The sequence below is a fragment of the Oryctolagus cuniculus genome, chromosome 11 (genome assembly GCF_964237555.1).
Source record: "Oryctolagus cuniculus chromosome 11, mOryCun1.1, whole genome shotgun sequence".
Classification (NCBI taxonomy): Eukaryota; Metazoa; Chordata; class Mammalia; order Lagomorpha; family Leporidae; genus Oryctolagus; species Oryctolagus cuniculus.
Genome location: NC_091442.1, coordinates 82,040,666 through 82,067,101, shown reverse-complemented (window position 1 = coordinate 82,067,101; position 26,436 = coordinate 82,040,666). Strand labels below are relative to the sequence as shown.

The 26,436-nt window shown below is 37.5% G+C and overlaps 1 protein-coding gene across 10 annotated transcripts in view; it reads right to left on the bottom strand.

The window, feature by feature from the left end:
* SYT1 (synaptotagmin 1) overlaps positions 1-26,436 on the bottom strand; it is a 675,493-nt gene that overhangs the window by 234,675 nt on the left and 414,382 nt on the right. For all 10 annotated transcript variants that reach the window (XM_051846474.2, XM_051846480.2, XM_051846475.2 and 7 more), the window contains one exon: positions 4,405-4,587. In XM_051846474.2, coding sequence (XP_051702434.1) covers positions 4,405-4,570 — 166 coding nt within the window. In that variant the 5' untranslated portion in view covers positions 4,571-4,587. The remainder of the gene's footprint in view (positions 1-4,404; positions 4,588-26,436) is intronic.

Below are 26,436 nucleotides of genomic sequence, written 5' to 3'. Positions count from 1 at the left end.
TTAAAATGTACACACTCCAAAGTAATCTACATATTCAACTTAAGCCCTATCAAAATACCAAAGACATTCTTCAGAGAAACAAAGATCAAAGATCAAAATTTATATTAAACCACAAATACCTTGAATAGCCAAATCAATCTTGAGCAAAAAGAACAATGTGGAGACATCACACTACCTGACTGCAAAATATACCTCAAAGAGAGAGTAACCAAAACCAAAAGGCAGTGGTGTAAAATAGACATGAAGACCTTTAGAACAGAAGAGAAATTCCAGAAATAAATTCATGCATTTATAAACAGCTGATTTTTCAACTTAGTGACCAAGAACAGACAAGAGGGAAAGGACCATCTCTTCAATAAGTGCTGTTGGATAACTGGAAATCCACATGCAGAAGACTTCTTATCATACACAAAAATCAATGGAGAATGGCTTAAATACTCAAATCTATGAAACTAGTCGAAGAAAACATAATGGAAAAGCTCTATGACATTGGTCTAGGAAGATGACTTTTTGGCTATGGCCCCAAAAGCACAGGTAACAAAAGCCAAAAGAGACAAAAGAATTATATTAAATTAAAAAGCTTCTGCACAACAGAAATAATCAATAGAGTGAAGAGACAACTGAAAGAATGGGAGAACACATTTGTAAGCTATACATCTGATAAATGGTTCATATCTAAAATATGTAAGCAACAAAAACAACTCAAAGAGAGGAAAACAAATCATCTGATTAAAAGGAATAGACACTATTTTTTTCTTTAAGGCTTATTCATTTATTTGAAAGGCACAGTGAGTGAGAGAGAAGAGAGAGGGACAGGGGGGAGAGAAAGGAGAGAAAAGAAGGAGGAAAGGATGGAGAGAAGGAGAGAGAATGCCACTGCAGTCAGACATGTGCGAGGCCTAAGCCAGGAGCCAGGAACTCCATCCTGGTCTCCCACCAGGGTGGCAGGAGCCCAAGTACTTTGGCCATCACCTGCTGTCCTCCTAGGTGCATTAGCAGGGAGCTGGATCAGAAGCAGAGCATCAAAGACTTGTACTGGTACTTTGACACGGGATGCTGGCATTGCAAGTAGAAACTTAACCCACTGTGCCATTACACTGGCTCCCTCAATAAACATTTCTTAACAGATGATATATAGTTGCCCAAGAGTTAAACTAAAAATTGTTCAACATCACTAGTCATCAAGAAACTACAACTCAAAACCACCATGAGCTATCATCTCACACCTTTTAGAAGGGCTATTATCAAAAAGACAAAAGATAAATGATAGTGAAGATGTAGAGAAAATGGAACCTAGCATGTTGTTGGTGGGAATGTAAATCAGTACAGTCATGATGGGGAACAGTATGGTGGCTCCTCAAAATTTAAAAATAGAAGCACAAGATGCGGGTAATCCCACTACTGGGTATGCATCTTCAGGAAACTCTGTATCTAAGAGATATTTGCACTCCCCTAAGATTTGGAATCAACCTATGTACATCAGTGTATGAAATGGATAAGGAAAATGTGGTACGTATACATAATGGAATACTTTTCAGGCATAAATAGAATTTTTTTTGCAGTATGGATGAATATGGAGGACATTATATTAAGTGAAATAAACCAGAAAATAATATGCATGAGCTTATTCCTATGTGAAATCTAAAAAAGTTGATAACATAGATGGAAAGGTTTGGCTCCCTCTTTTATATGTGGGACACCCAAAATATGTGACGAGTGTAGAATAGTAAATACTGCAGGTTGGGAAGGGTGGCAGGGAGGGGGCATAGAGAGAGCTGGAATAATGGATACAAAAACACAGATAGAAGAAATAAGCTCTAGTGTTCTGCAGCATGGTGAGGTGACTATAGTCCACAACACTCTACAAAATATTTTATGAAGAACTACAAAGGAGAAGCTCAAAGGCACCAAACATAAAGAAATGATGAGATGGAAATGCTAATTACCGTAATCTGATCAGCACATGCTATATGTCTTGAAATATCACACTGTACCCCATAAATATGTACCATGTTAATCAAAAAATGTATAAACTTCTTGTGGAATATATAAACAATAAATTAAAGCCATTAAAATGCATATGTGGCAATTTTTAGAATGTTCTTGTAAGAGTAAGCAGATGTACTTTCTTCGCTGTCTTCATTTTCATCTTGTCAGGAAAAATTGTGAGAGTTTTAAATGGCCAAAAATGATGATTTAGTGTCTAGCCTAGAGCATGCTTTTTTATGCTGTCTTGTGTTGTTTTCCAGTTGTTTTACAATGCTGCGAGTGAAGGAATTGTTAATAATGCAAACAAAGCCCTATCACATAAATGCGATGTGCAGAGGAGATGAAACTGATATTGCAGTGGTAGCGATCAATTTTTCACCTGACTGTAGGTTCATTTCATCATTCCTGATGGACTGTGTCTACTCCTTTTTAAAATAATTATTGAGCCGCCCTTATATTTAGGGATCCTATTTTCAAAAACATTTATTTTTTACTTGTTTGAGAGACAGACACATTCACACAGAGGGGTGGGAGACAAAGAGAAACAGATAGGCAGAGAGAGACAGAGAGATCCCATCTACTACTTCTTTCCTAAAAGGCTCATGATAGCTAGGGCTGGGCCAGGCTGAATCTAAGCCAGGAACTCATTTCAAGTCTCCAGCATGGCAGGGACCCAAGTACTTGAGTCATTACCTGCTGTCCCCCAGGATATACATTAGTAGGGATCTGGAATTGGGAGCAGAGCTGGGACTTGAACCAAGCGACTCCAATATGGCTGTAGCATTGCAACCAGCAACTTAAGGGCTAGGCCAAATGCCTTTCCGCATGTATGTCTTTTGTTTTTCAAACTAACTGTAACATTTTACTGGTTCCATCATTAATTAACATGTTAAGTAGACTCTTTGCCATTGAAATATATATGTAGAGAGTAGAATGGCTGTTACTGGGGGCTGGGGATACTGTGGGTAGGGGTGTTGGCAAGGTGTTGCTCAAAGGATGAAAAGTTTCATCCAAAATGAATCATTTCAAGAGATTTATTTTGGGGGTGAGCCTAGTGGCACAGTGGATTAAGCTGCTGATTGGGACACCCACATCCCATATTGCAGTGCCAATCTGAGTCCTGGCTACCCTGAGGTGCCAATCCAGCTCCCTGCTAATGTGCCTGGGAGGCAGCATATGATGGCTCAGTTACAGGAGCACCTGCTACCCAAAAGGAATACCTGGATGGAGCTCCTGTCTTTGACCTCGTCTAGCACCAGCTATTGCAGGCATTTGGGAAGTGAAACAGCAGATGGAAGATTTCTCTTTCTCTCTCTCTCACTTGGCTTTTCAAATAAATCAATCTTTAAGAAATACAGTGGGCTGGTGCCGTGGCTCAATAGGCTAATCCTCCACCTAGTGGTGCCAGCACACCGGGTTCTAGTCCCGGTCGGGCGCCGGATTCTGTCACGGTTGCCCCCCTTCCAGGCCAGCTCTCTGCTATGGCCCGGGAGTGCTGTGGAGGATGGCCCAAGTGCTTGGGCCCTGCACCCACTGGGGGACCAGGAGAAGCACCTGGCTCCTGGCTTCAGATCAGTGCAGTGCGCCAGCCGCAGCGCGCCGGCCATGGTGGCCATTGGAGGGTGAACCAATGGCAAAAGGAAGACCTTTCTCTCTGTCTCTCTCACTATTTTATAACATGGTAACTGTGGTTGGTAATATATTGTATTCTTACAAATGATGGGAGTAAATGTCAAGTGTTTTCACCACAAAAAATTATAACTATGTAAAGTGAAGCATAGGTGAATTAGCCAGATTTAGTTAATCTATAGTGTAAATTTACTTCAAAACATCATGGTGTATATGATCAATACATACAATTTTAGCTGTCAACATAAAATATAAAATTAAATAAAGGCCACTGATATGACTTCATGCCACCATCATATTACTAAACTTACAAGTTTTTCTTCTTTTTGTGATAACAAACAAAATTGTAAAAAACTGTGCAAAGTAGTTTAAAATATTGACAAATGATAGCAAATCAAACTTACAATTTTGGGAAAGTAAATAGTACCTATTGTTTAGGAATAATCTTTATAATGGAATAATTTCCTACATATAAATCCAAAGTAAATAAAACAACCTATAAGCATCAATACTGTTTTGAGAAATGGACATTAAAGAATATTTTAAAAAAAACCTACTTAAACACAAGATAGAATTTTTCATAAACTGGATTGTCATGTATAAAGCTTATTTAATGATAATAAGAAAAATGTTTCATTTCCAAACATATTCTATTTTATTATCAAGATACCACTATCCAAATTACTATCATCAAAAATCAAATGTTAAGCAGAGTTCTGCTTTTTTCCTCCTCCAGTGGATGATTTCAACCCCTTATTTTTACAAGTAACAATATAAGATACTCACATGGAATTTTATGCAGCTCATTCATAAACTTCTCCTTCAGCTTCGAAAAAGCATCCTCCTTTCCTTCCCCAGGGCCGGCTGGTTCTGTGGCATTATGTGGTACAACAGTTGCCACGGTGGTGACTGGCGGGGCTGCCAGTGCCTCGTGATGGCTCTCGCTCACCATTGTAGGTTCAGGTGAAACTGTGAAGGGAGGGAAGCAAAAGAAAAATAATTCAAAATGGTTTAACTGACCCCACATCAAAGGTGTATCAGAGATGAAAAGGGTGCAGAGGCTGCACCTGCTCACTGGGTAAATAGTTTGTCATTAGCATATTACTTTATGTCGGTTCATGAAATATTCAAGGAACACAGCGAGTGGAGAGTTCTTTCCCAGAAGGTAAGACCAGTGACTGCATAGCATTGTCTTCCAACAATACTACGTAAACTATCAAATGCATTAATTATTTATATAACCAATTGGTGCTGTGTAAATTTATTCTAAACTACCTTGCCAAAATACCTATGAAACAATTATCAACAAATTATATGGCCCAAACTCTAAATATTTTGTATTTTCTAAAATGGAAAAAGAGATAAAATATTTGTATTATAAAGATTGATAAGTGACAGTATATGTTCAAAATGTTAATGACTTTTAAAATGATTATAAATACTACTATAACATTGATCGTTTAAGATGTCATGGACATTACATGGCAAATGGTCCTGTATCTCATTTATTGATGGTTAAGTTTTCCTCCCATTGTTTCACTATTCACAGTAGACAATATTCTGATCAATATTTGACTTGTTTTGCTAGGTGATCTTTTTCTCAAGTCAATGCAAACGTGTCATGATTTACTCTCTCAATATATATCAAATCACTGATGATGAAACATGACTTGTCTGTTTAATCATCTTAATTTAGTTAGCTTGATTACTGAATTATTTTATTCAATTAATTTATTCAATTATTTTAAGTGTCATTTTACCTCCAAAATACTCAAAAGCAATTAATCCTTAAGGTAGTCAAGGAAAACATATTAGCCTAAAAGAGCCTTCACCACAAGAAATTAGTTCTCTCTTTTAGGCTTTTGATTTTTCACTGGTAACACTGATATACTCCAAATAGAGTAGAACTTTAGCATCGAAGTCAAAAGAATCAGTTCTCGTCTTTCAGTGGTTAAGTGAATTTTTACAAAGCATTTGATCTTTTCATTTATTCATTTTCTTAATTGTGCACTCCTGGCACAAACTGGGTGAAACTATTGATAATGAAGATGCCTTAACTTTTGTATTTCATGTGAGTCAGCCAACATGTGCATATGTACAAAATGTTAGTATACATATTCAAACAAGGAATCATTCCTGTGAGGTAAGAATTGCAAGATGTGATACACATTATTACTTATCATTACAGGATAGCTGAGGATATTTGAAGAAATATAGTTGACTGTAGAATTTTAAAAAAGCAGTTAAATCAAAATAGCTAAGTAATAATAGTACCATCATTAGATTAAAGGAACATTGCCTGCTTTTCTGGTTAATTTCTGTCCTGTTCTAGAAGTGGGATGTTGGTGCTCTTCAATCAGAATGACTTTCAACTGATACCTGCAAGTGGCAACACATTTATTTCTAGCCTTTGTGTGCACAGATGGATCAGTCCTTTTCTGGTTGAATCAGGTCATTAAATACTCTTCATATTTGTGCAACTTAATTTAAAATATTTCTAAGTATAATTTAAAAGATAAAAGTATAGGAGAAAGTGGACTTTTGCTAAAGAGGATCAATATTAAAAAATGTGTTTGAAGTTTACTTGGTTTTAATTTTTTTATGAAAGCATAGAAAATTTTTTAAATTTCCTGAAACACTCATCTTCAGACATAAAGTATCTTTTGAATTATTCAACAAAAAAAGCTATAAACTTTTGTCCCTCAGTGATATATTTTTTCAAATAATCAAGAAAATATTATAAGAAATATGGACAAGGTTTCAAGCAAACTGCTAGGAATTTAAAAATATTTTTTTCTAAAATACAAAAATATAATAGGCAGTTAAAATATGATGACAAAAGGAAGCTTAATATTTTATTTTTACTCCTTTATATCTTGAGATAATATTGCTTAAAGATAGCAAAACAAAGAATAATAGTATGGTTCTTGAAAAATTCATATTTATGGAAATAAGATACCTATCAAAAAGCATCATTTTGTGGATGGAAAAACCAATTTGAATGTTCACTTCTGGCTAAAGGAATGACTTTATATTCTTTTATGTACTTTTGTTCATGTTGCTTTTTTTGCTATTCAGAAAAAAAAATACTCAAGTCTTCGTAAAAGATAATAGTTACTGAGCACCTGCTATGCCAGTTAGAAATATGAAAGTGTATAATTCTCATTCTACTCCCATGGATAGGTATAATTATCATAGATGAGGATACTAAAACAGAGGGAGGTTATACAATTAACTCAAAATCCTACAGTAGTCATTGCAATGAGGATTGAACCTAGGGGCCTTGGCTACTCTAACATGAAGGGATTTACACATTATGAGACAAGTGTCATCAAGTCATGCACTTTGAAGTTTTAAGATGCAACCTTACATTACATCGTAATCCAGTATACACAGTTTGCCTGTATATTATATACTGAACAAAAGTGTCACATAAATATACTTGCCCCTCCCACATGCAAAATACTCTGATTCATTCATTTCCACTCTTCATTTCTCCCAAGGCAGTCTAGCAGTACTTCCAAATTGTGCACAGTAGTTTCACAATCCACTAATGATTTGGGATCTGCAGTTTGCAAAATGTTTATAATAAGGGACCTGTTGGGATACAATACCTAAATGGGGCTAATAATAAAAGAGCCATCTATTAGGCATCTATTGTGTGTCAAAATATTATCATTGATATTTAAATGTAAAATCCTTGATTTCCAAGTAACTCAATCTTTTTTATAGAGGAAACTGGGATGTGGCTCTCCCAGCATTAAGTGACTTGCCTCACACAGATTTAGCCTGATCCAAAGTTACTTCAGATGTCTAGTAATAACATTTATATATCACTGCACAGCTAAATCAGTACTGGAGAAGTATTTGTACTTTCTCTTGAATCTATTTGCCAGTAAATAGAAAACACAAGTCAAGAAAAAGCACAAGGAAACAGATTGTTTAATTTTAGAGGTATAATTCTTAAAGTGCAATTTCCCTGGAATACAACAGGGAAAATATTATCGAGTAGAAAAATAAATACTCTACTAAAAGAAAACTTCAGCGTGACAATGTGGGCAAGCAATTCCAAAGGAAGAAGAACAAATCCCCTACCCCTGATAAAAATCCAAGAAACAAAAATAAGAAAAATAAGAAAAATCTTTAATTTCCCAAATTAACAAACTGAAAACTATAACCATCATGAAATTACATATTAATTCATAAATTTAGCAAAATATGAGAGGTCTTCAAATAGTTCGTAGAAAAATGCATATTGTGAAGAAAACCTATGTATGAATTTCAAAGTTCATATGTAAAATGATAAATTTATCTTTTTAAAAGAGATTTATTTATTTGAAAGAAGAAAGGGAGGGCTGGGGGGGGAGAGAGAGAGAGAGAGAGAAAGAGAGAGATGAAGGAGACATCCTCTGCTGCTTCACCCCCTAATGGCTAAAACAGCAAGGTCTGGGTTGAAGCTAGGAGTCAGGAACTCCATTCTGGTCTCCTACATGGGTGGCGGGGGCCTAGGCACTCAGGCAATCTTCTGCTGCCTCCCCAGGCACATCAGCAGGAAACTGGATTGGAAGGGGAACAGCTGGGACTTGAAGTATCGCAAGTGATCACTTTAACCACTGTGTCACACTGCCAGCTCCATATTTATCTTTCTTGTTTTTTTTTTTTTTTTTTTTTTTTTTGACAGAGTTAGACAGTGAGAGAGAGAGAGAGACAGAGAGAAAGGTTTTCCTTTTTCCATTGTTTCACCCTCAAAATGGCCGCCATGGCTGGTGTGCTATGGCTGGTGTGCTGCGGCTGGCGCGCTGCGCTGATCAGAAGCCAGGAGCCAGGTGCTTCTCCTGGTCTCCCATGGGGTGCAGGGCCCAAGCACTTGGGCCATCCTCCACTGCACTCCCGGGCCACAGCAGAGAGCTGGCCTGGAAGAGGGGCAACCGGGACAGAACCCGGCGCCCCGACCAGGACTAGAACCCGGTGTGCCGGCGCCGCAGAGGAGGATTAGCTAAGTGAGCTGTGGGGCCGGCACCAATTTTATTTTTTAATTCCATTTGTTTATGAACTTTTTGGAGTCCCCTTGTGTAGAGAGTGAAGGTGAGAGTACAAGCAACTGGGATTTGGGAAGAAAAAAAGACTAGAAAAATACTTTATAGACACTGAAGTAACAGAACGTACAAAAATCTTATAGGAGGTCTCAGCCTTCAACGCATTCTCGATAAAATATTACTCTTACATGGATGTACAAATAATATAATACAAGGATATTTATAGTAACACTATTTATGATACTTAAATGACCAGAAATTCTTCAGAGAGACTTAGTTACAGTGATAAAACTATCTACAAACTTGGAAATACATGAGACATTATAAAAAGTGAGAAAGGCTGGAGGGGCCAATGCTTGTGGCACAGTATGTAAAGCTGCCACCTGTGACACAAAGCATCCCATATGGGCGCCTGTTTGTGTGCTGGATGCTCTACTTCTGATCCAGCTCTAAGCTAATGGCCTGGGAAAAGCAGTGGAAGATGGCCCAAGTGTTTGGGCCCCTGGCACCCATGTAGCAACCCTGGAATAAGCTCCTAGCTCCCGGCTTTGGCCTGCCCCAGTACTGGTTGTTGTGGCCAATTAGGGAGTGAATCAGCAGATGGAAGATATCTTTTTCTCTCTCTGTCTCTCTGTAACTCTGACTTCAAACAAAATAAATCTTAAAAAATGAAATAAAGAAAAGAGGCTGGAAAAATGCAAATTAAAAATGTCAGCCTTGTGGTAGAACATTCACTTTCACCCTCAGCTGTTTACATTTCAGTATCAGAAACTCAAATTATTCTGAAGTACAGAAGGACAAGAATTCTTTAAAAACCGTTTTGCTCTTGAGAAATTGAAGGCTGTAAAGCAGGTTTAATTTCCTAATGCCAGATTTTCAAAAAAAAAAAAAAACTTTAAAATGTAATTACGAAGTTAAATCTCAAGAGTGAACAATACAACGATATATGTAGTGAATTTATTATCTAGAATGGCTACTGGTTAAAATATAATGTAGACAAAAATACTAAGGCATCATAAAGGTTAAACTTTTGTGGTATAAAATGAGGAAAATTAGGACTTTTGGTTGCCATGACAACTTCCCTCTGTCCCCTTCTATTTGTTCTTCTTCACAGGACTTTAATTATGTCTATCTCTAGATCTACAAATTGATATAGATTTCTTGGCTTATTTAGTGAGAGAGCCTACTATACTGCATAAACATAATGATCCTAGAGAAAGTACTATTTCCATCTCTATTTAGTATTGTGTTTTTAAATAGCATGCAAAATTAAGGAGCCAACAGGAGAAGGCCCAAGAAATATTGAAAGGAATTATTATTAAAAATATTGTTACACAGCAAAGCCTCAAAATCAAAGTAAATCTCAAATAATTATTTACAAGCTTGGGGAATATTGCAGAACATGCTCGAATGTGGAGGGCAGAATGTAGTGATTCGATGATGTCAGTTTCCCTTGATCTACAATAGTGAAGCTGGAGCGCACAGTGGATGCTGTTTACATACCTTCTCCCCTTCAGGCCCATCGGCCTCAGAGAGTACTGCCTACTGACAGTTCCTCCAAGCATCCCCTCCCTAAGAACTAGCCCAATGCTCACTGCAGCCCAATTCACAACAGCTAAGATATAGAATCAACCCAGATGTCCATCAACTGTTGACTGAGTAAAGGAATTACGGTAAATATACACCATGAAGTACTACTCAACTATAAAAAAAATGAAATCCTGTCTTTTACAATAAGATAGATGCAACTGGAAACCATTATACTTAGTGAAATAAGCCAGTCCCAAAAAGACAGATACCATATGTTTTCCCTGCTGCAAGGTAACTAACAGGGTCCCTAAAATGGAATGTATTGGAGTGAAATGGACATTTTGAGATGTGATGATTGTTTACAGCCCTCGTCTCTACTGTTGAGGAACAGTGTTTTTTTTCTTCACGCTATTTGTTGAACTCTTTTATTTAGTATAGGGTTAACCTTAGGATCATTAAGTAAACTGAAAGTAGATCTGTGTAAAAATTCAGAGTGGGAATAGGAAGGGGAGGAGGAAGAAGGGTTGGAGCATGGGTAGGAGAGAGGGTAGGGTGAGAAGTATCACTATGTTCTAAATCTGTATACACACACACACACACACACATATATATATAATATATATGAAATACATGAAACTTGTATAACTTACAGAAAAAAAATAAACCAAAGACTACCCTGGGCCAAAAGGAGTTGCCTTGCACAGGGTAAAACAGTTCTCCAGGGCCAGCTCTCCTCCCATAACTGGTGGATGCTGGGTAAAGGCCCAGTTCCTTGCCTCGTGTCTTGAACAACTAAAACCTGTTAGTGCACTGTACTTCATCAAGCGTCTCCCTGTGCTCAAACCTGCTTCCTTCAGCTCTCACATGGAAAACATTCCTTAGTAAAGCAACTCTGACTCAGGACAGGTTCCCAGGGAATCTAGCCTGTGACAGATTTTGGGGAAAAAAAAAAAGATAAAGAATGTGTGAAAACTTTCTTTTAAATTGTTCCCAAACCCTAGGATCCTCAGGCAGTAAGTGAAGTCTAGCAGCACATCAACAGCTTCCCCACGTTCACAGGTGTTTCAACGCCAGGCTTGAGGCACATCCTCTCTAGTTCAAACATGGAATTTCTCTTGAGGGAAGTAGAAGGAAAGCAAGAGATTCTGTGTCCCTGTCGTGGCAGAGAGGAGCTGACTTGTGGAGATAGTTCCATTGAAAGGGCTGTCCAAGAAAGGCTGATTTTCTGGTCTTAGAGCAATTGGAAGCACAGCAGGTGCCCAACCTAAAACGCAAAGGCACCTGGAGTCATTCTCATTCTGTCTCTCAGTCTCTTTCTCATCTCTTCAAAAGAGGTCTGGGTACTTCCACATACAGCCCATTTATCAAGTTGCAAGATCCTTCAGATGTGTAGAGAGCATTTTGCCTAAGAGTATGCTTTTCAGGAAGTATTTCTTATTGTGCTTTTGCAAACTGCGTATAAGTGGGGCTTCATCACTTTACTTTGAGGACAGAATCAGCAGTCATTCCCAACCCCTGAAATCCCATACTACAAAGACTGAAGAAGTGTATGCATTACAATGCTGAGGACAGCTGTTGGAAGAATGTGGGAGGGAGGGAAGGGTGCATGCTCACTGACTACATTTCCTAGGAACCCCCTATACACCCCTCAATTTCCCTCCCTTTTCAGGGCCTGTGGAAGTGCTAAATGCTTGCTTCCCTCTTCTAAAACTGTCTCTCTGCACTCTTGTGTGGTGTGTGGTTCATCTCTGATTCCATTTTTCTCTTTCTCCTCCTTGATCAAAATAATCTTATCTATATTTTCTCCTAGGAACCTGTTTTGTCTTCTCACCACTGTCTTTTCTTCCTTAGTTTCATCTTCCTTTTCCTTTAAGGGGAGAACAGTAATTATTTTTATTTAGATCTCACTTATCACACATTGGTTACTTAATTATATAACAAGTGTTTACTGAGCGTATGCTTCGTATGGGGTCAGAAAAGAGAAGAGTAAGAGACCAATTCACATCAAGTCGACAGCATGTGAGCTTCTGCTTGCTGCTGCTTCCTTCCATGAAAAGGTGAGTAAGGTGGTTTTGCATTTGGCCTAATGGTTAAGAAGTCTGCATCCACTACTGGTGTGCTTGGGCCTGAGTCCCAGTTCCAATTCCAGCTTTCTGCTAGTGGGGACCCTGGGAGGCAGCAGTTTAAGTGATAGAGTTCTTGTCACCCATGTGTTAGACCAGGGTTGAGTTTCTGGCAACCAGCTTAACCTCCAGCCTGGGGCCTGTGGGCACTTGGGAAGTGAACCAACGGGCCAGAGTTTGCTTTATCTGTCTCTCTGCCTCTCAAATAAACATTTTTTTTTTAAAAGTGGGTGTTAGGCCAATAAGAATCTCTCCCCAGGGATTCCAGTTATAAAGTACTCTGAAGAGGCAGAGGCATAGAGAAAAGGAGAAATCTGCTCCTGGTCTCAGAGCCAGGCTTCCAAATGCAGCTGCTTGGTCCCACAGCTCACATCTGTGAGCACTGTGCAGTGCCATCCCTGCAGTTACTGTGTTTCCAATGGCCTGGTTTTCAAGCCCTTTCGCATTTTTAGGACATAGTATCCCGCTTATATATTACCTATGACAATCTAAGTATTTGTTCCTTATAATCAAAAAAACATAGTGAGGAATAAAATGGATTGTGTTGATTTGCTAGGCCTGTTAGTTTCTGGAACGTTTATACTTACAGCCAGGGTAGTAAATTCTGTTACTAAGTCTTTGTTCTGTATTCCTAACTGTTGTCTGTGAACAGTGATAGAACTGACAAACTTGAGTTATGTGGGGATTCTATCACACAGGCTTAGAAAATGACATGGAGAGTAACTGCTAGTTGAGTGATGGATTAGAACCTCAACTTGACTATAGTATTCCTTTAATTTTTTTTTTCTTTTACACTTTGTGCTTCTCTGAAATAGGGAATTTTCTTATTTCTGTGGCATCTAACTATCACAGCCCACCAGGCCCCGATGTCATTTACCCGATTTGGTTACTATTGTCACTGTTGTTCCAGTCAACAAATCATTTAAAGGTGACTTAAGTAAGGGGTTGGAATCCTGGTTGTTTTCTGAAGCCTTCTAGAAACTTGTACCATTACAATGAGCAGAATGAGAGTTAAGCAGGTTAGGAGATTTGAGAGGCATCAGTGAAGCAATATTTACAAAAATGCTTTCTCCTAACACCACTGATGACACAAATGATAATGGTATGTGAAAAAAGATGAGCATAATCAACTCTGCACTGATTTAAACAGATTTAAAAATTTTAGCAAACCATTAGCCAAGTGATCTTGACTTTCCCTACCTATACTTCATGAACAAGGGTAACATCTTCCTAATTATATCTGCTCAATCTTCCAGTTAGTACAACATAGAAATTCAAGTGATATGAAACATTCTTGACATAATTTAGTTTTCAATATTTTTTCTTATTAGTACATAAAACAATGGTGCATCTCATCATCAATGTTTTAAGAAATACATGTTTCCTAAAGAATAGAGAGAACATGTGCATTGTTTACAGATAATTTACTATAAAGTAATACTCTTTAAGCAGAATTTCTCATTCCCAGATCAAGCACAATTATATGTAATAGTTGTAGCTAACATAAATCAGAAGAACTAGTTAAAATCTAAACAGATTCTGAGTCAAGTGAAAACTATGTTCATTACGACATCATTTTCCCCTTCATGGAGACTATTCTCTATCATGGAAAAGAAAAAGAATGGAAACAAATGAAACATCCAAGTCAAAACCCAAATACTAAACTATTGAAACAATTATTCAGAAAATCAAGATGTCTTACAGAGACTTGAAAACTTCTCATCTATTGTTTTAACACTGTTTTGCTAAAAATGACTTATGCAAGCATTTCTCTATTAATGAAATAGTTTATCACTGCTGTTTCAAAAATCACATTTATTTTTAAAGTAACACTCAGTAAAGGGGAAATTTTATGGCTTTAAAGGCCTCCTAAGATTTTAGTAAGAATGGCAAGGTCATAATCAAAAAAGATATCAAAATAGCTTTTTCAGATGCATTATAAAGACTCCTAGTATATTTTGTTGTGTTTTCAAAATGGTACAATAAGGGTCAAAGTCACTCTTCTTTTCCAAATAGGAAAGGTAGACATGAAAACCTAGAGATGGAGTTTGAAATCTTCCATGAATCAATTTGACATAGTTTTCTAAAACCATGCTCACTGTGTATAATATTAATTGAAGTTCCCTTCCTTTAACTTCGGCACACTAAGATGAAACCAGATGCTTTTGACAGTTATTGAAGAGACAGCTTAGCTGGATCAAGCCAATTGGTTCTCAAAACACTATCTATAGAAGCTACAAATAAATAATTTGAAATTTCCATTCTCCACTGCTTAACTGAAACTCAGCTCTGAACTCGTGCTGTTTCTGAGCTGCAGGCACTTGAGAGAAAATCTGAGCTTGCAACTCAAAGCCCTCTTCTATCAAACTGTGTTCAAACTGTCATTGTTTTGTCAAACAGGGAAGAAACACTTTGAAATCAGTCTGTACGCAGTTCAGGTTGGGGCAAATATGATGATGAAAAATGCTAGAGTCTGCCAGTGAGAAATGGTATATTAATAAATAAAAATACCTAGCACTTTAAAAGCTTATACTATTAGCCAGTTGGTGTTACAAGAGCTTTAAATATACACGCTCATTTAATGCCCACACGAAAAACCTCACAAGTCAGACAATATGATTATCTCTCTACTAAAGATGAGGAGGGTTACTGCACAGCTAGTAAGGGGTAGTGCCAGGATTTGAATTAAAAGGCTAGCTTCAGAGTCTATGAAATTATGTCTTCCTAATAAATGAGTAGATAGATATTGATTGAATGAATAAACTGTATGCCTACAATGTGGCCAACATATTAGGAGCTTTAAATAATTCTCAAGCAGTTCATTGACCATCTGAATGCTTGGGGCACAGTTGTACACACAGATGGTTAAAATATAATGTGATATTTGCTGTAATAGAAATAATTATGGAACACTGCACCCAGAGAACACACCACATAGAAAACTTGGAAATCTAAAATATCTTTGTAGAGCAGGACCCGAAGACTAAGTTTATATGTCAAATATGTCACATATGAAGTATAACGGGTGGTAATTTGCTTTACTTATACTCCAATTCTTCCAGGATGTTAATCTGGGTACATAGGACGTGAAAAGAATCTATAATCTACGAAATAATAGTAAAGGAAGACTGTGTGCCAGTTGCTTACTGAATAGCTATTCCTTTCTTACAATTTAAGATAATGCATTTTCCCCCCAAACAACTACTGCTCTGGAGAGATCACTTTCTAGAGCCCACCTAATGGCAAATTATACTAATGTATATGGCAGTCATGGCGACCTACTCTTCTTGCCAATGGCTGGTTTGGGCAAGGGCATATGATCCAACTTGGACCTAGTCTGGTATAAGATGAAGTCTGTTGGCTGCTTTCTGGAGAAATGCTTCTAACTTCTGAAAAGATGTACACAGAAGTGAGTATCTCCTCTGCTGGGCAGTGGTGTGTTTGCATCTGGTACCTGGAACTGCTTCTTGTGGTGCTGCGATCATGCAAAAGTTTTAGTGAAAGAGAAAGCTAATACTTTATAGATGGCAGAACTTAAAATTGGAACTAACCAACCTTCATGATGGTGTTGTTACTGTATGGACCAACCCTATTGCCATCATACCTTGGGATTTCTTGGAATGCGATATAATACATTTTCCTTATGACTTACCCATTATGTGTCCATTTGCTCATGCTAATGCCCAAAACTAGCATGGACATTACTTCATTATCCATTTTCAACAACAGAAATAAAATTTATTCTTCTAAATCCTTATTTTCTACTATATTAACCTAATTTTGTCTTACTATTACATTTTATCTGCATGTGCCTTTGACCCATGGCTTTTAATTTTTAATAGATCTCTGAGATACTTAGTACATTTTCTCCTGTTTGTTGTCTATGTGTTCTCCACATCCTGTATATTATGGTGAAGTCCAGTGCCATGAACTCTTTAGTGATAAATCTGAATTGAGTTGGTTTGAAATGTAAAATTGGTTTTGAGATTGGTTTAACCTATTTTGGAAAAGTTTAGGTAGCATTCTAATTTTATACATTATATTCAAACGGAATGCTCTACCTTTTAATTTGTCCATCATTAATCAAAGCGTGTACGTGAGGGAACAGTGTTGAATTATACAACGTGATCCTTTAGGAATATTTCAGAAGTGAAATGGGGGAGGTGAAGAATTGGAAAGAAAATTTGTAAGGCAGGTCCTGGATTTTTATTTTTACGTGGCATAGTCTACATAATTTTTTCTTTTCTTTCTTTTATTAAAATATGTATTTATTTATTTGAAGGGCAGAATTACAGAGAGAGAGAGAGGCAGAGGCAGAGACAGAGAGAGAGTCTTCCATCCATTGGTTCATTTCTCAAATGGCTGCAATGGCCAGAGCTGGGCAGTTCTGCAGCCAGGAGCCAGCAATTTCATCCAGGTCTCCTACATGGGTACAGGTGCCCATGTACCTGGGCCATTTTCCTGCTGCTTTCCTAGGTGCATTAGCAGGGAGCTGGATCAGTAGTGGAGCAGCCCATATGGGACTTGAAGCAGTATCCAAGTGCTGCCGGTGGTGGTTTAACCCACTACGCCACAGCGCAAGACCCTCCACAGGTTTCTTAATGTGTTTCTTTCACTTCTTTCTTTCCTCCTTCTTTTTTTTTTTTAAAGAAACAATTTATTTTCTGTATTTACAGTAAAACAAGTGTTACTAAAATTAGGGATACATCCAGGAAGAATTGTCCTATCTTTTTTCTTGATAAATCCAGTTCACAACATTTTAGGAAAGTTGGTTTCAGAACTGATTTCTTATAAAATATCACTGAGTCACTATCTCACATTGAAGCATCATGTGAAAGAACCAAGTTTGATCAAGAGATTATCTGTGGCTTTTTAAACTTTTACTTTCAATTAAATCCAATGGCTGGAATTAATCTCTGTCTGAATGGCTCAATAATAAGATGGATGAATATATCACCCTCTGGATCTTAGGGTTTAGAAAGAAGATAACTTCCAGTTTGATGCGTGTTCTGTAAATACCCTTTCCTTTGCATCATAAACAGGTGAGCTGGGCTTACTGTCAAGGACAATACTTGGAGTTAAATCATCTTTTCATTTCATATTCAGTAATTAGACTCTATCATTTAATCAAGCTGCAGTCATTCCGTAGGTCCTCTCAGAATTTTTCCACATTTATTGATCAATAATTTGATCTTCCAGTTTGAAAGAAGAAAACTAAAATGTTCTCGGAAGGATCTTTACTGAGAGTGCCTCTTTCAAAGTTGTTGGATGTCTTTTATTCTCAAAAGGCCATATTGTTAGAATTTGCAAACATTTTTATGGAGAAATCACCTCTATTTTATTGAAATACAACAGAGATAAGAGAACAGTTATACATTTTTCTATTGTATACTTCAAGACTGTCAACTAAACTTCCACGTCTGTTTCATCCTTCTGGTTCTAGACCAGAATGCTTTTGATGAGAGACAATGTTTACATTTAGCCAGATTTCTTCTATCTCATTGATATGCAACTGCTTTTCCTTAAAATAGGTAATATTAGTAGTTGAATTTCATTAATATCTAATTGGCTAAGGAGACTTTTCTGAGGGCACACTATTACAAATTCATAGCTGGCTGTTACAGACAAACTAGCATTATTAAGATACAGTGTATACTGATGATATGAATAAAATATGAGTGTTGATTTCAATCAACTAAAATCACCTATGTTATAGAAGGTGAAATATAGAATAAAATAGGAGACGTGTCTTAATAAATTCTACTTGTTTATCAGAAATTTTTCTCATAGAAACCACTCGAGGCTTTTACAATCAAAGACATCATCATGGAGGAGAAAGTGGTCAAAGGTGTGCGTTAAGATTTTATGCCTTTACAAAGGGAAGGAATGAAAAAGATCAGAAATGCTAGCGATACACCACACAATCACTGGAGGAAAATTATAAAGTCAAGCTGAAATACAATGAGAAAATTTTTACCAAAGCAATTCAAAGTATAAGAATTGTCTATGCTGGAAGTAGAAAGACTGTGCAAAATTTTGCTCTCCTAGAAAGATTAAAGCTCTAGAGTGAAAATAATAACATACCCATAGTAAGAATATTTTATAATAAAGTGTAGAAATTAGAGTATTAACAAAAAGGGGGCAAGCATTGTGGTGTAGCAGGTAGAACTACTACCTTCAATGATGGCATCCCATAAGGATGCCAGTTCCTGTCCCAGCTGGTCCACTTCCAATCCAGCTCTCTGCTAATAGCCTGAGAAAAGCAGAAGTTGGCCCAAGTGTTTGGGTCTCTGCCACCCACCTGGGAGACCCTGACAAAGCTCCTGAATCCTGGCTTTGGCCTGGCCCAGTGCTGCCTGTCGCAGCTATCTGGGGAGTGAATATGCAGGTAGAAGATCTCTCTCTCCATCTCTCTCTCACTATAACTCTTTCAAATAAATAAAATTTTTTTTTAAAAAGATAAGTGATAAAACTCATCAAAGCTAGAGGAGTCTTTCACAAGCCAAGTGGAGGAGTAAAAGGAGCTGCTTTCTGTGAAAACATGAGTGCATGGCCAAAGCGAGAGGGATCTCACGTTTGACACCTGTCTTTTCTCAGCTACAAACAAGTGCATGTCACTATGACCATGAGCAGTTCTTCTAAAGAGCACACAACTTAAACATTTACTATGGATATGCTAGTAAGTGAGTAAGCACATAGCAAGTATTCAGTTGTCATTAAAAATAATTGTTAACGACAGTATCTTGTTCCTGTAGCAAATACAGCAAATATGTTCTATTCCAGAATTAGATGCAAACAGCCCCTCATCCTCTGACTCTATGGAGGTTAATACTGCTTTATTTGCCATGTAGATTTTTCTCTCAGGAAAGAATGCAGAGGTGTTATGATGCCATGTCCAATCTCTAAACAGTTATTGACATTCTGGTATATACATCGGTCCCTTGTGAACTGGCTAGTAAGAATTATACCAAAAGATGACCTGCATAACAATTTCATAAGTCTGTCATTGAAAATCAGGTCTTTTTTTTTTTTTCTTTCTGCTTACTACTCTTTGGTCACAATGTCAATACCAATTAGAGTCATAAAGAAATGACACTGTCTCTTTCTCTGTGGAAGTTGTTTATTTTTCTCTATGGAATAGGATCTAAGTAATTTTCAGATTTGAAATAAAATGGCAGCTGTTGCCACTTTAAGGACTCTGGGTGTTACTGGCCAGAGCTTCTGAAGCATGGAGGCTCTGGGAAGCCTCTGCAGGACACTCAGAGCTCCTGGACTGTTCATAAGCCCGTTTCCGGACAGTACATACATGGAGTCACCCTGCTGACCGTGAGCATGTTCCCCCGACAGCCTCCAGGAACTAATCATATGGAGCTTCCGTGGCTTCAGAAGTCACAGAGGTAAGTTCTGAGAAAGGGAAAGAGCCAGGACTGGAACCAAAGATGACTACATAGAATCACCGGCTGGTGCGTGTCATAGCCCTTTGCTCCCACAATATATTTCCTTGATTTTTTTTTTCAACCTTTTCACTATTTGTACTGGTTATTTATGTTGTTTACAAAAAAGCCTCCTTTAACATAAGTATGACATGGGTGGGAGGCAGGTTATGCTACTGAATTATGTAGATGAGTCCTGTTATCTGGATAAGAACATGGATTCTAAAGATTTATTTTATTTATTTGAAAGAGTTAACTGAGAGATGTAGAGATAGAGAGAGAAAGGTCTTCTATCCATTGGTTCACTCCCCAAATGGCTGCAGTAGTCAGAACTGGGCTGATCTGAAGCCAGGAGCTTCTTCCAGGTCTCCCACGTGGGTGCAGGGGCCCAAGGACTGCTGCTGCTTTCACAGGCACACTAACAGAGAGCTAGATTGGAAGTGGAGCAGTTGGGACTCAAACCAGTGCTCATATAAGAAGCTGGCACTGCAGGCTGGGGTTTGACCCACCGTACCACAGTGCTGGCCCAAAGAACATAGGTTCTGAAAATAGAAATGTTGTCTCTGGGTTGTACACTGATTAACCTTAGTCTCTGCTGTGGATCCCTCCTAAACTGGGCAATCTCTTTCCCCAGGTCGCCTTTTCTCCGCATGGCCGTGTTGGCTGGGGGCTTGGTGGATATGGTTATGGCATACTGGTGAGCAGGCTTCCTTCTGGATGCCTGACCAGGTAGCAATAGGTAGCACAGCAATTCCCTTAATTTCCAAGGGAAGGAAGGCATTTCTCTGGAAGCAGACAATCTTTTCTTGCTGACAGAGCACTAATCCTATTCTTTCTTGTCATATCCTTTTTGAGATTCAGAGAACCTGCTTTGTCTTTTTGTCCTCAATCCTCCACCTAATATTCAGCGAGCTCTCATAGTGATTTTTAGCACCTCTACCTAAATGGGAGCCATTTATCCAGCTGTGATAGGTAATTCTCCATTAATACTATAAATTACTCCACTGCAATCACTCTCTAAACAGAAAGCATTTGTTAGCATGTCAAGGGCCAGTTGAGGGAAATGGCTGTTCTCCCTGGAGGACATTTTTCCCAGAGGCTTTTGTGTTATAACCTTCTCAGATACGGTAACTTTATACATTATTGTATTATTTTTATTTACTCAAATGGCAGGGAGAGAAAAAGAAAGGGAGAGAGGGAAAGGGGGAGAGGGAGGAAGGGGGAGGGAAGGAGGAGTAGAGGGAGGGAGGGAGGGGAAGAGAGGGAGAGGGAGAGGGAGAGAGGGAGAGAGGGAGAGAGGGAGGGAGGGAGGGAGGGAGAGAGGGGGAGAGAGGGAGAGAGAGGGAGAGAGAGAGAGAGAGAGAGACTGATTTTTCCTTTTGCTGGTTTATTCCACAAAAGTCCACACTAGTTGGGGTTGGGCCAGGCTCAAGTCAGGAGCTGGGAACTTAGTATGGGTCCCCCACATGGGTAGCAGGAGTCCTAATACTTGAACCATCATGTGCTGCATCCCAGGGTGCACATTAGCAGGAAGCTAGACTTGAACCAAGGACTTCAGTAGGGGATGTGGGCTTCTCAAATAGCATTTAACTACTATGCTAAATGCATACACCAAGTTAATATAAATGCTTTCTGTTTTTGGGAAACATCTCAGAATTTCTGATTTATTAGAGTACTTCGATGTTGCTCAGAATTTATATCCTTCACCCTTTACATAGATTTTCTATCAGTTTAATAGCTTTTGGAAGGAAGCATAAAGAATGTCTTGCAGTTAATGCACCATGAGGACCAGGAGTCCAGTGAAAATATTTCATACTCTCTATTCATAAATATGTAAAAACTCCCCTCTATATTGGGAAAGAGGAAAGATTAGGAGTATTATACAGTATTATAGCATTCCTAGAATTACAGCATACCATGATTATCTGCCTATATATCTATTTCATCTACCAGGATAGAGTCTTATTCATAATTATATTCTCAATACTTAGCAAAAGGTCTTAATCCCTACCAAAATATGGTATAACGCTGACAAATGCTTATGACACAGATTTGTATTTGCATATAACATAATTGCATTATTCTATAAGACTGTGAGACATTTGAAATTAGGTGAACTTAGGTGAATTTGCTCATGATTGTTCATTTTCCTCTGGTGTTATGAATAGGTTTTGGATAGATTGGTGGGTTTTGCATGTTAGGTCGATTTGGGAGAAGAACTGGTATTCGTGCAGGTGATAGGGCATTTAAACTGAGGAAATGGAGGCTTGTTTCAAAGCCTGAGTGAATATAAAGTCTACGTGATACTGGATACATGTGGTTAGTGATTTTTTTTTTCATCCAAAAATGCTGATGGTAGAGAGAAGGCAGCTGGTAGAAGAAACAGATACAGGGCATTCAGTGTTGAGAGAGGGGAGTGTTGAGAGCTGTGAAATCACGCTGCTATTCATAACGAGTACAGAATCCAGACAGCAGTTTGCAGAGGGTGCTAGAGAGAAGACAAATCTCTGTGGAGATCCGTGATTAGGATGGCACTCTGTAGAAGTCCATCGTGGAGACTGACTGCACTCGTGAATGAGAAAAGAGACTTCTGGAAAGGTGAGGAATGGTGTGGCAGTGAAGAGGATCAAGTTAGCAAAGGAGTCTCTACTGCCCTTGGGACTTTTCTCTTGGCCATGCTGCTGAGAGATTATGGCTGCTTTCACAGTGAAGGAAGCCTGAAAATCAATCTCAGAGTGTCAGCTAATTCCAGAATATCAGCACACAAGATCCAAAAATTCATCCAGGCTTTCCTTTCTCACAATGGTCCATCTCCATGATGTCTGGACAGTTTCCATGTTATGTATATGATTTAGGCCTGAGTCTTCTGCTATTATCAATCAGACTGAAAGAAAATGTCTGAAATCCTTACATTTAGGTATTTTGTTTATGAATCTGAATGAAGGAGACAAGCACCGTAGCAATTTCTTGCCCCGTGATCTTGCTGACATCTTTAGCATTTACACCCTGTCTCCTGAACATTTTATCTACATCTCTACTCCCCTGACACTTTGAACCAAAGATGCTTATGCTACTGCAAAAGACAAAAAAAAAAAAAAAAAAAAAAAAAACTCATAAAATTAATGTTCAACTTGATTTAGGCATGAAATTCTAATACTGTCCAGAGAGGGCTCATGCTGCTTCAAAATAATTTTTAGTGTAATTCCACAAATAAAGAAATCATTTATATCAATAAAATACTTGTTTTCTGTGTATTGCATAAAATCAATTTATATTCAAATATTTGGCTACTGCCAAATCAAAGTCTATTTCAGAGCTCAGAAACAAAAGTACCATAGAGATTAACTGTGAAACATTTTGCTCTATAAGGAACAATAAAATAGAAATTAGAATATTAACAAAACAGCAAAGCTACGCTGACAAATTCAGTTTGGTAGCTGTGGGTCACATCTGAATTAACAATTTTCTACTACTTTTCTTATAACTGACGGATTTTCCCCCCCCCCCGGTCCTGATTTACTTATTCATTAACTAAAGGGATTAGTAAAATTAATTAGAATGGAAGTTGATATAAGCACTGAAACACCAAAGATAAGGAGCTGAGAATATCAATTTGCTTTTCTTCTTAGTTAATTCCTAGAATTAAAAATGGAAGTTTATAATAATTTATCACAAATTTCTACTTCTTTTTTTCTGTAAGACTTTCATTGAAAGGTTAGGAAAACATGCATGAGATGAGATGAGTTCTTTCCTGTTTGGTCTACAAATAGTTTTAATATTTAGAGTTAACTTTCTGTTAGTATTACTTTGTTTCTCTGGGTGATAATGATATTTTATTTGCCTTCCTTATTTTTAAGTTGTCTTCTTTTTATCCATCTGAGAGTTTTCAAGCAAGACATTATGTTTGCATCAAAGTAACAGTACCAGCTTTTAAAAGTATAATTTTTCTCTGAGGCATTATATTTCAGCAACTCTAGAGCATTTCTCTGAGTATTTTTGGGTTTAAACACTGCACACATACACAAATTAACCTCAGTAATTCTCTCAATTCCTTTGCTGAGGTCTGGAACACTAGTAGATAGAATGAAACTGATCAGGGCTTTACCTTCTAGGCTGGGCAGTTTTGATCATTATAGTTACATAAGCTAGGTCCCAAAAGACAAATATCATAAGTTTTTCTTAATTTGTGGTAACAGAGTACAAAAAATGTAGCGTATATGAATGAAACTGACATTTTGAGATTTGATTATTGTTTATAGCCCTTGTCTACACTCCTGAAGAACACTGGTTTTTCTACTTGTCAAATTCTTTAGTTAGTGGAGGGTTAAGCTTGTGATTATAGAGCATATCGAAAGTATGTTATTGTAAAAATTCAAACAAAAATAAGAAAGAAGGAAGAGGGAAGGTAGGAGCAAGGAAGGGAAGGAGTATAGGCTGGGAAAAAACACTGTATGTATGAACTGCATGAAATTTGTTCCCTTTATATATATATAAAGAATATATGATATATATTGTATATAATTTATATAAAGAATATTTAATATATAAAGAATATATAATATGTAAAGAATCATATATAGAATAGGTTAATCTCTAAACTCTAAGCTAATGGAATGATGGCTTTAGGTTTCATGTGTTTTCGTTGAAAAGAAATAGAATTTTATCAAAATTCTTTTCCTTTTATAAAGAAGGATGGATTATATCTTTAGCAGCCATTCTTTTCTGTTTTGTTAAAAAAGTTTATCAGTTATTGGAGAGACAGGGAAAGAAAGAGCAAGCTCCTATCTGCTGGTGCATTCTCCCATATGCTTGCAATGATAGGGACTGAAGCTGGGAGCTGGTGGCAGCAGCACAGATACTTGAGTCCTTACAGCTGACTCACAACATCTTTGTTAGCAGGAAGCTGGAGTCTGGAGATGGAGCTGGTACTCTAACCCAGGAGTTTTGGGACCCATCCAGCATCCTAACCACTAGGCCAAATGTCTGTCCCTCGATTAAAATTCTGCAATACTTTCCTTTCCTTCTTTGCTATTTAAAAAGAGGTTTTCTTGGACATTTTTGTTCCTTTCTTCTTTCTGCTTTCTCACTCTCTGAGCCAGAGGGTACCTGCCTTTTGCCAAGGTCAGGCTTTTATATTAGTCTATATGTACCCTACCTTTGAATTCACTTTGCTCATCACCCTTGGTTTACCCTGATGTCTACCCCACCCAGACATTTTTTACCCTGATATTGCAACAAACACTAAATCTAAATTCTATGTGATCCAAGGATCGCCCTAAATTATACTACTCCAAGCTGACTCATGCTTTTTGGTACAAGTTAATCAATCTCATGTACCATATTCCTATATATTGCACCTACTAAATACAAACACTACTTAAGTAATGGACCCAAAGAAGGCACCAGGTTGCACTGAATGTTTAGGACCCAAATTTCTAATCTGACATCTATTGATGAGAAGCCATGGAATTGCATCATTGAAATTAATTAATCACATAGGGTTTTCCAGGAACACTTCAGCCACATCATATCAAAGATAAAATCTGAAGCTTCCAAAAGCATGAATACAACTTGACCTGTTTTGACAGCCGATTTATTAATGCTGCCAAACTATAATTGTTCCTGCATTCAGGTTACCTGTCTGTGCAGAAACAGCATCAACTAAGCATTTGCTTCTAAGTTTTGAATATGTTTATTTCTTTAGGTTTTACTGCTGATCTTTAATATTCCTAATGCTTTCAGGCAATTTCATCTACAGCCTCGAATAAATTATAGAAACTGGAACTAATTGTTCCCCTAATTGATTGACTCTTACCTCCTGCTGTGTGTACAGTGCACATCATCTGGCTGTACAGAGCAAGAAGAGGGAAACTATCAATCAATCACAGAACAATTGGTTTAGATCTGAAGCTTTCTTCCCTCTGCTGAGCTTCCCCAAATGTTAAAGGGACACATTTCTTCTCTCTGATTGTTACTAAAGAAAACATATAGAGAGTAGACTGATATTTTTCTCAACATACAATTTTAATGAATTCTAAATTAGGGACTCTTAAATTGGGGAGGAGTATCCAGATATTATAGGGGGATGGACTCTTTTTACATTGTCTCATAGCTCCATGCATACTTTATTGATATTATTTCTTAGTGTACCTTAATAACTGATGTCTGGTCACAACTGTGAACAGCTGCATAATAAATCTTTGTTGAATAAATTAATTTATAGCCTTCAAATATAAACAGTGCATGCAGTTTTAAAGTATCCATGTCATTGGTGGCAATTCTCTAAGAAATCCATAGATGTATTTGTCAAAGTGAGATATGTAGTTTTAACATTGACTTCTATAATTTTATAAAGAGAGATTGTCTATAATTAGATTTTATATTTTTTACCCTGTTTACTTCCAACGTAGACTGTAAAAGAAGGTAGATCATTTAAGGAGATAGGGAAGTTGGTATATAATGTTATTCCTAAATGTTTAAATCTTCTATGTTTTCTATATTTGCCATCCTCTCCCTTCCCATAAACAATGTCAACCTACATTATGAGTATGTAGTTATTTTCTAGCATGCCAAATAGTCCCCATGTTTCTGAATTTCTGTATTTTCATACTCCTAAGCCCCAATTTATTTGTATTACATTCCCTGTTTTTAGGATTCTCTCTCTTTTTAATGTATATGACTGTGCATGAGATAATT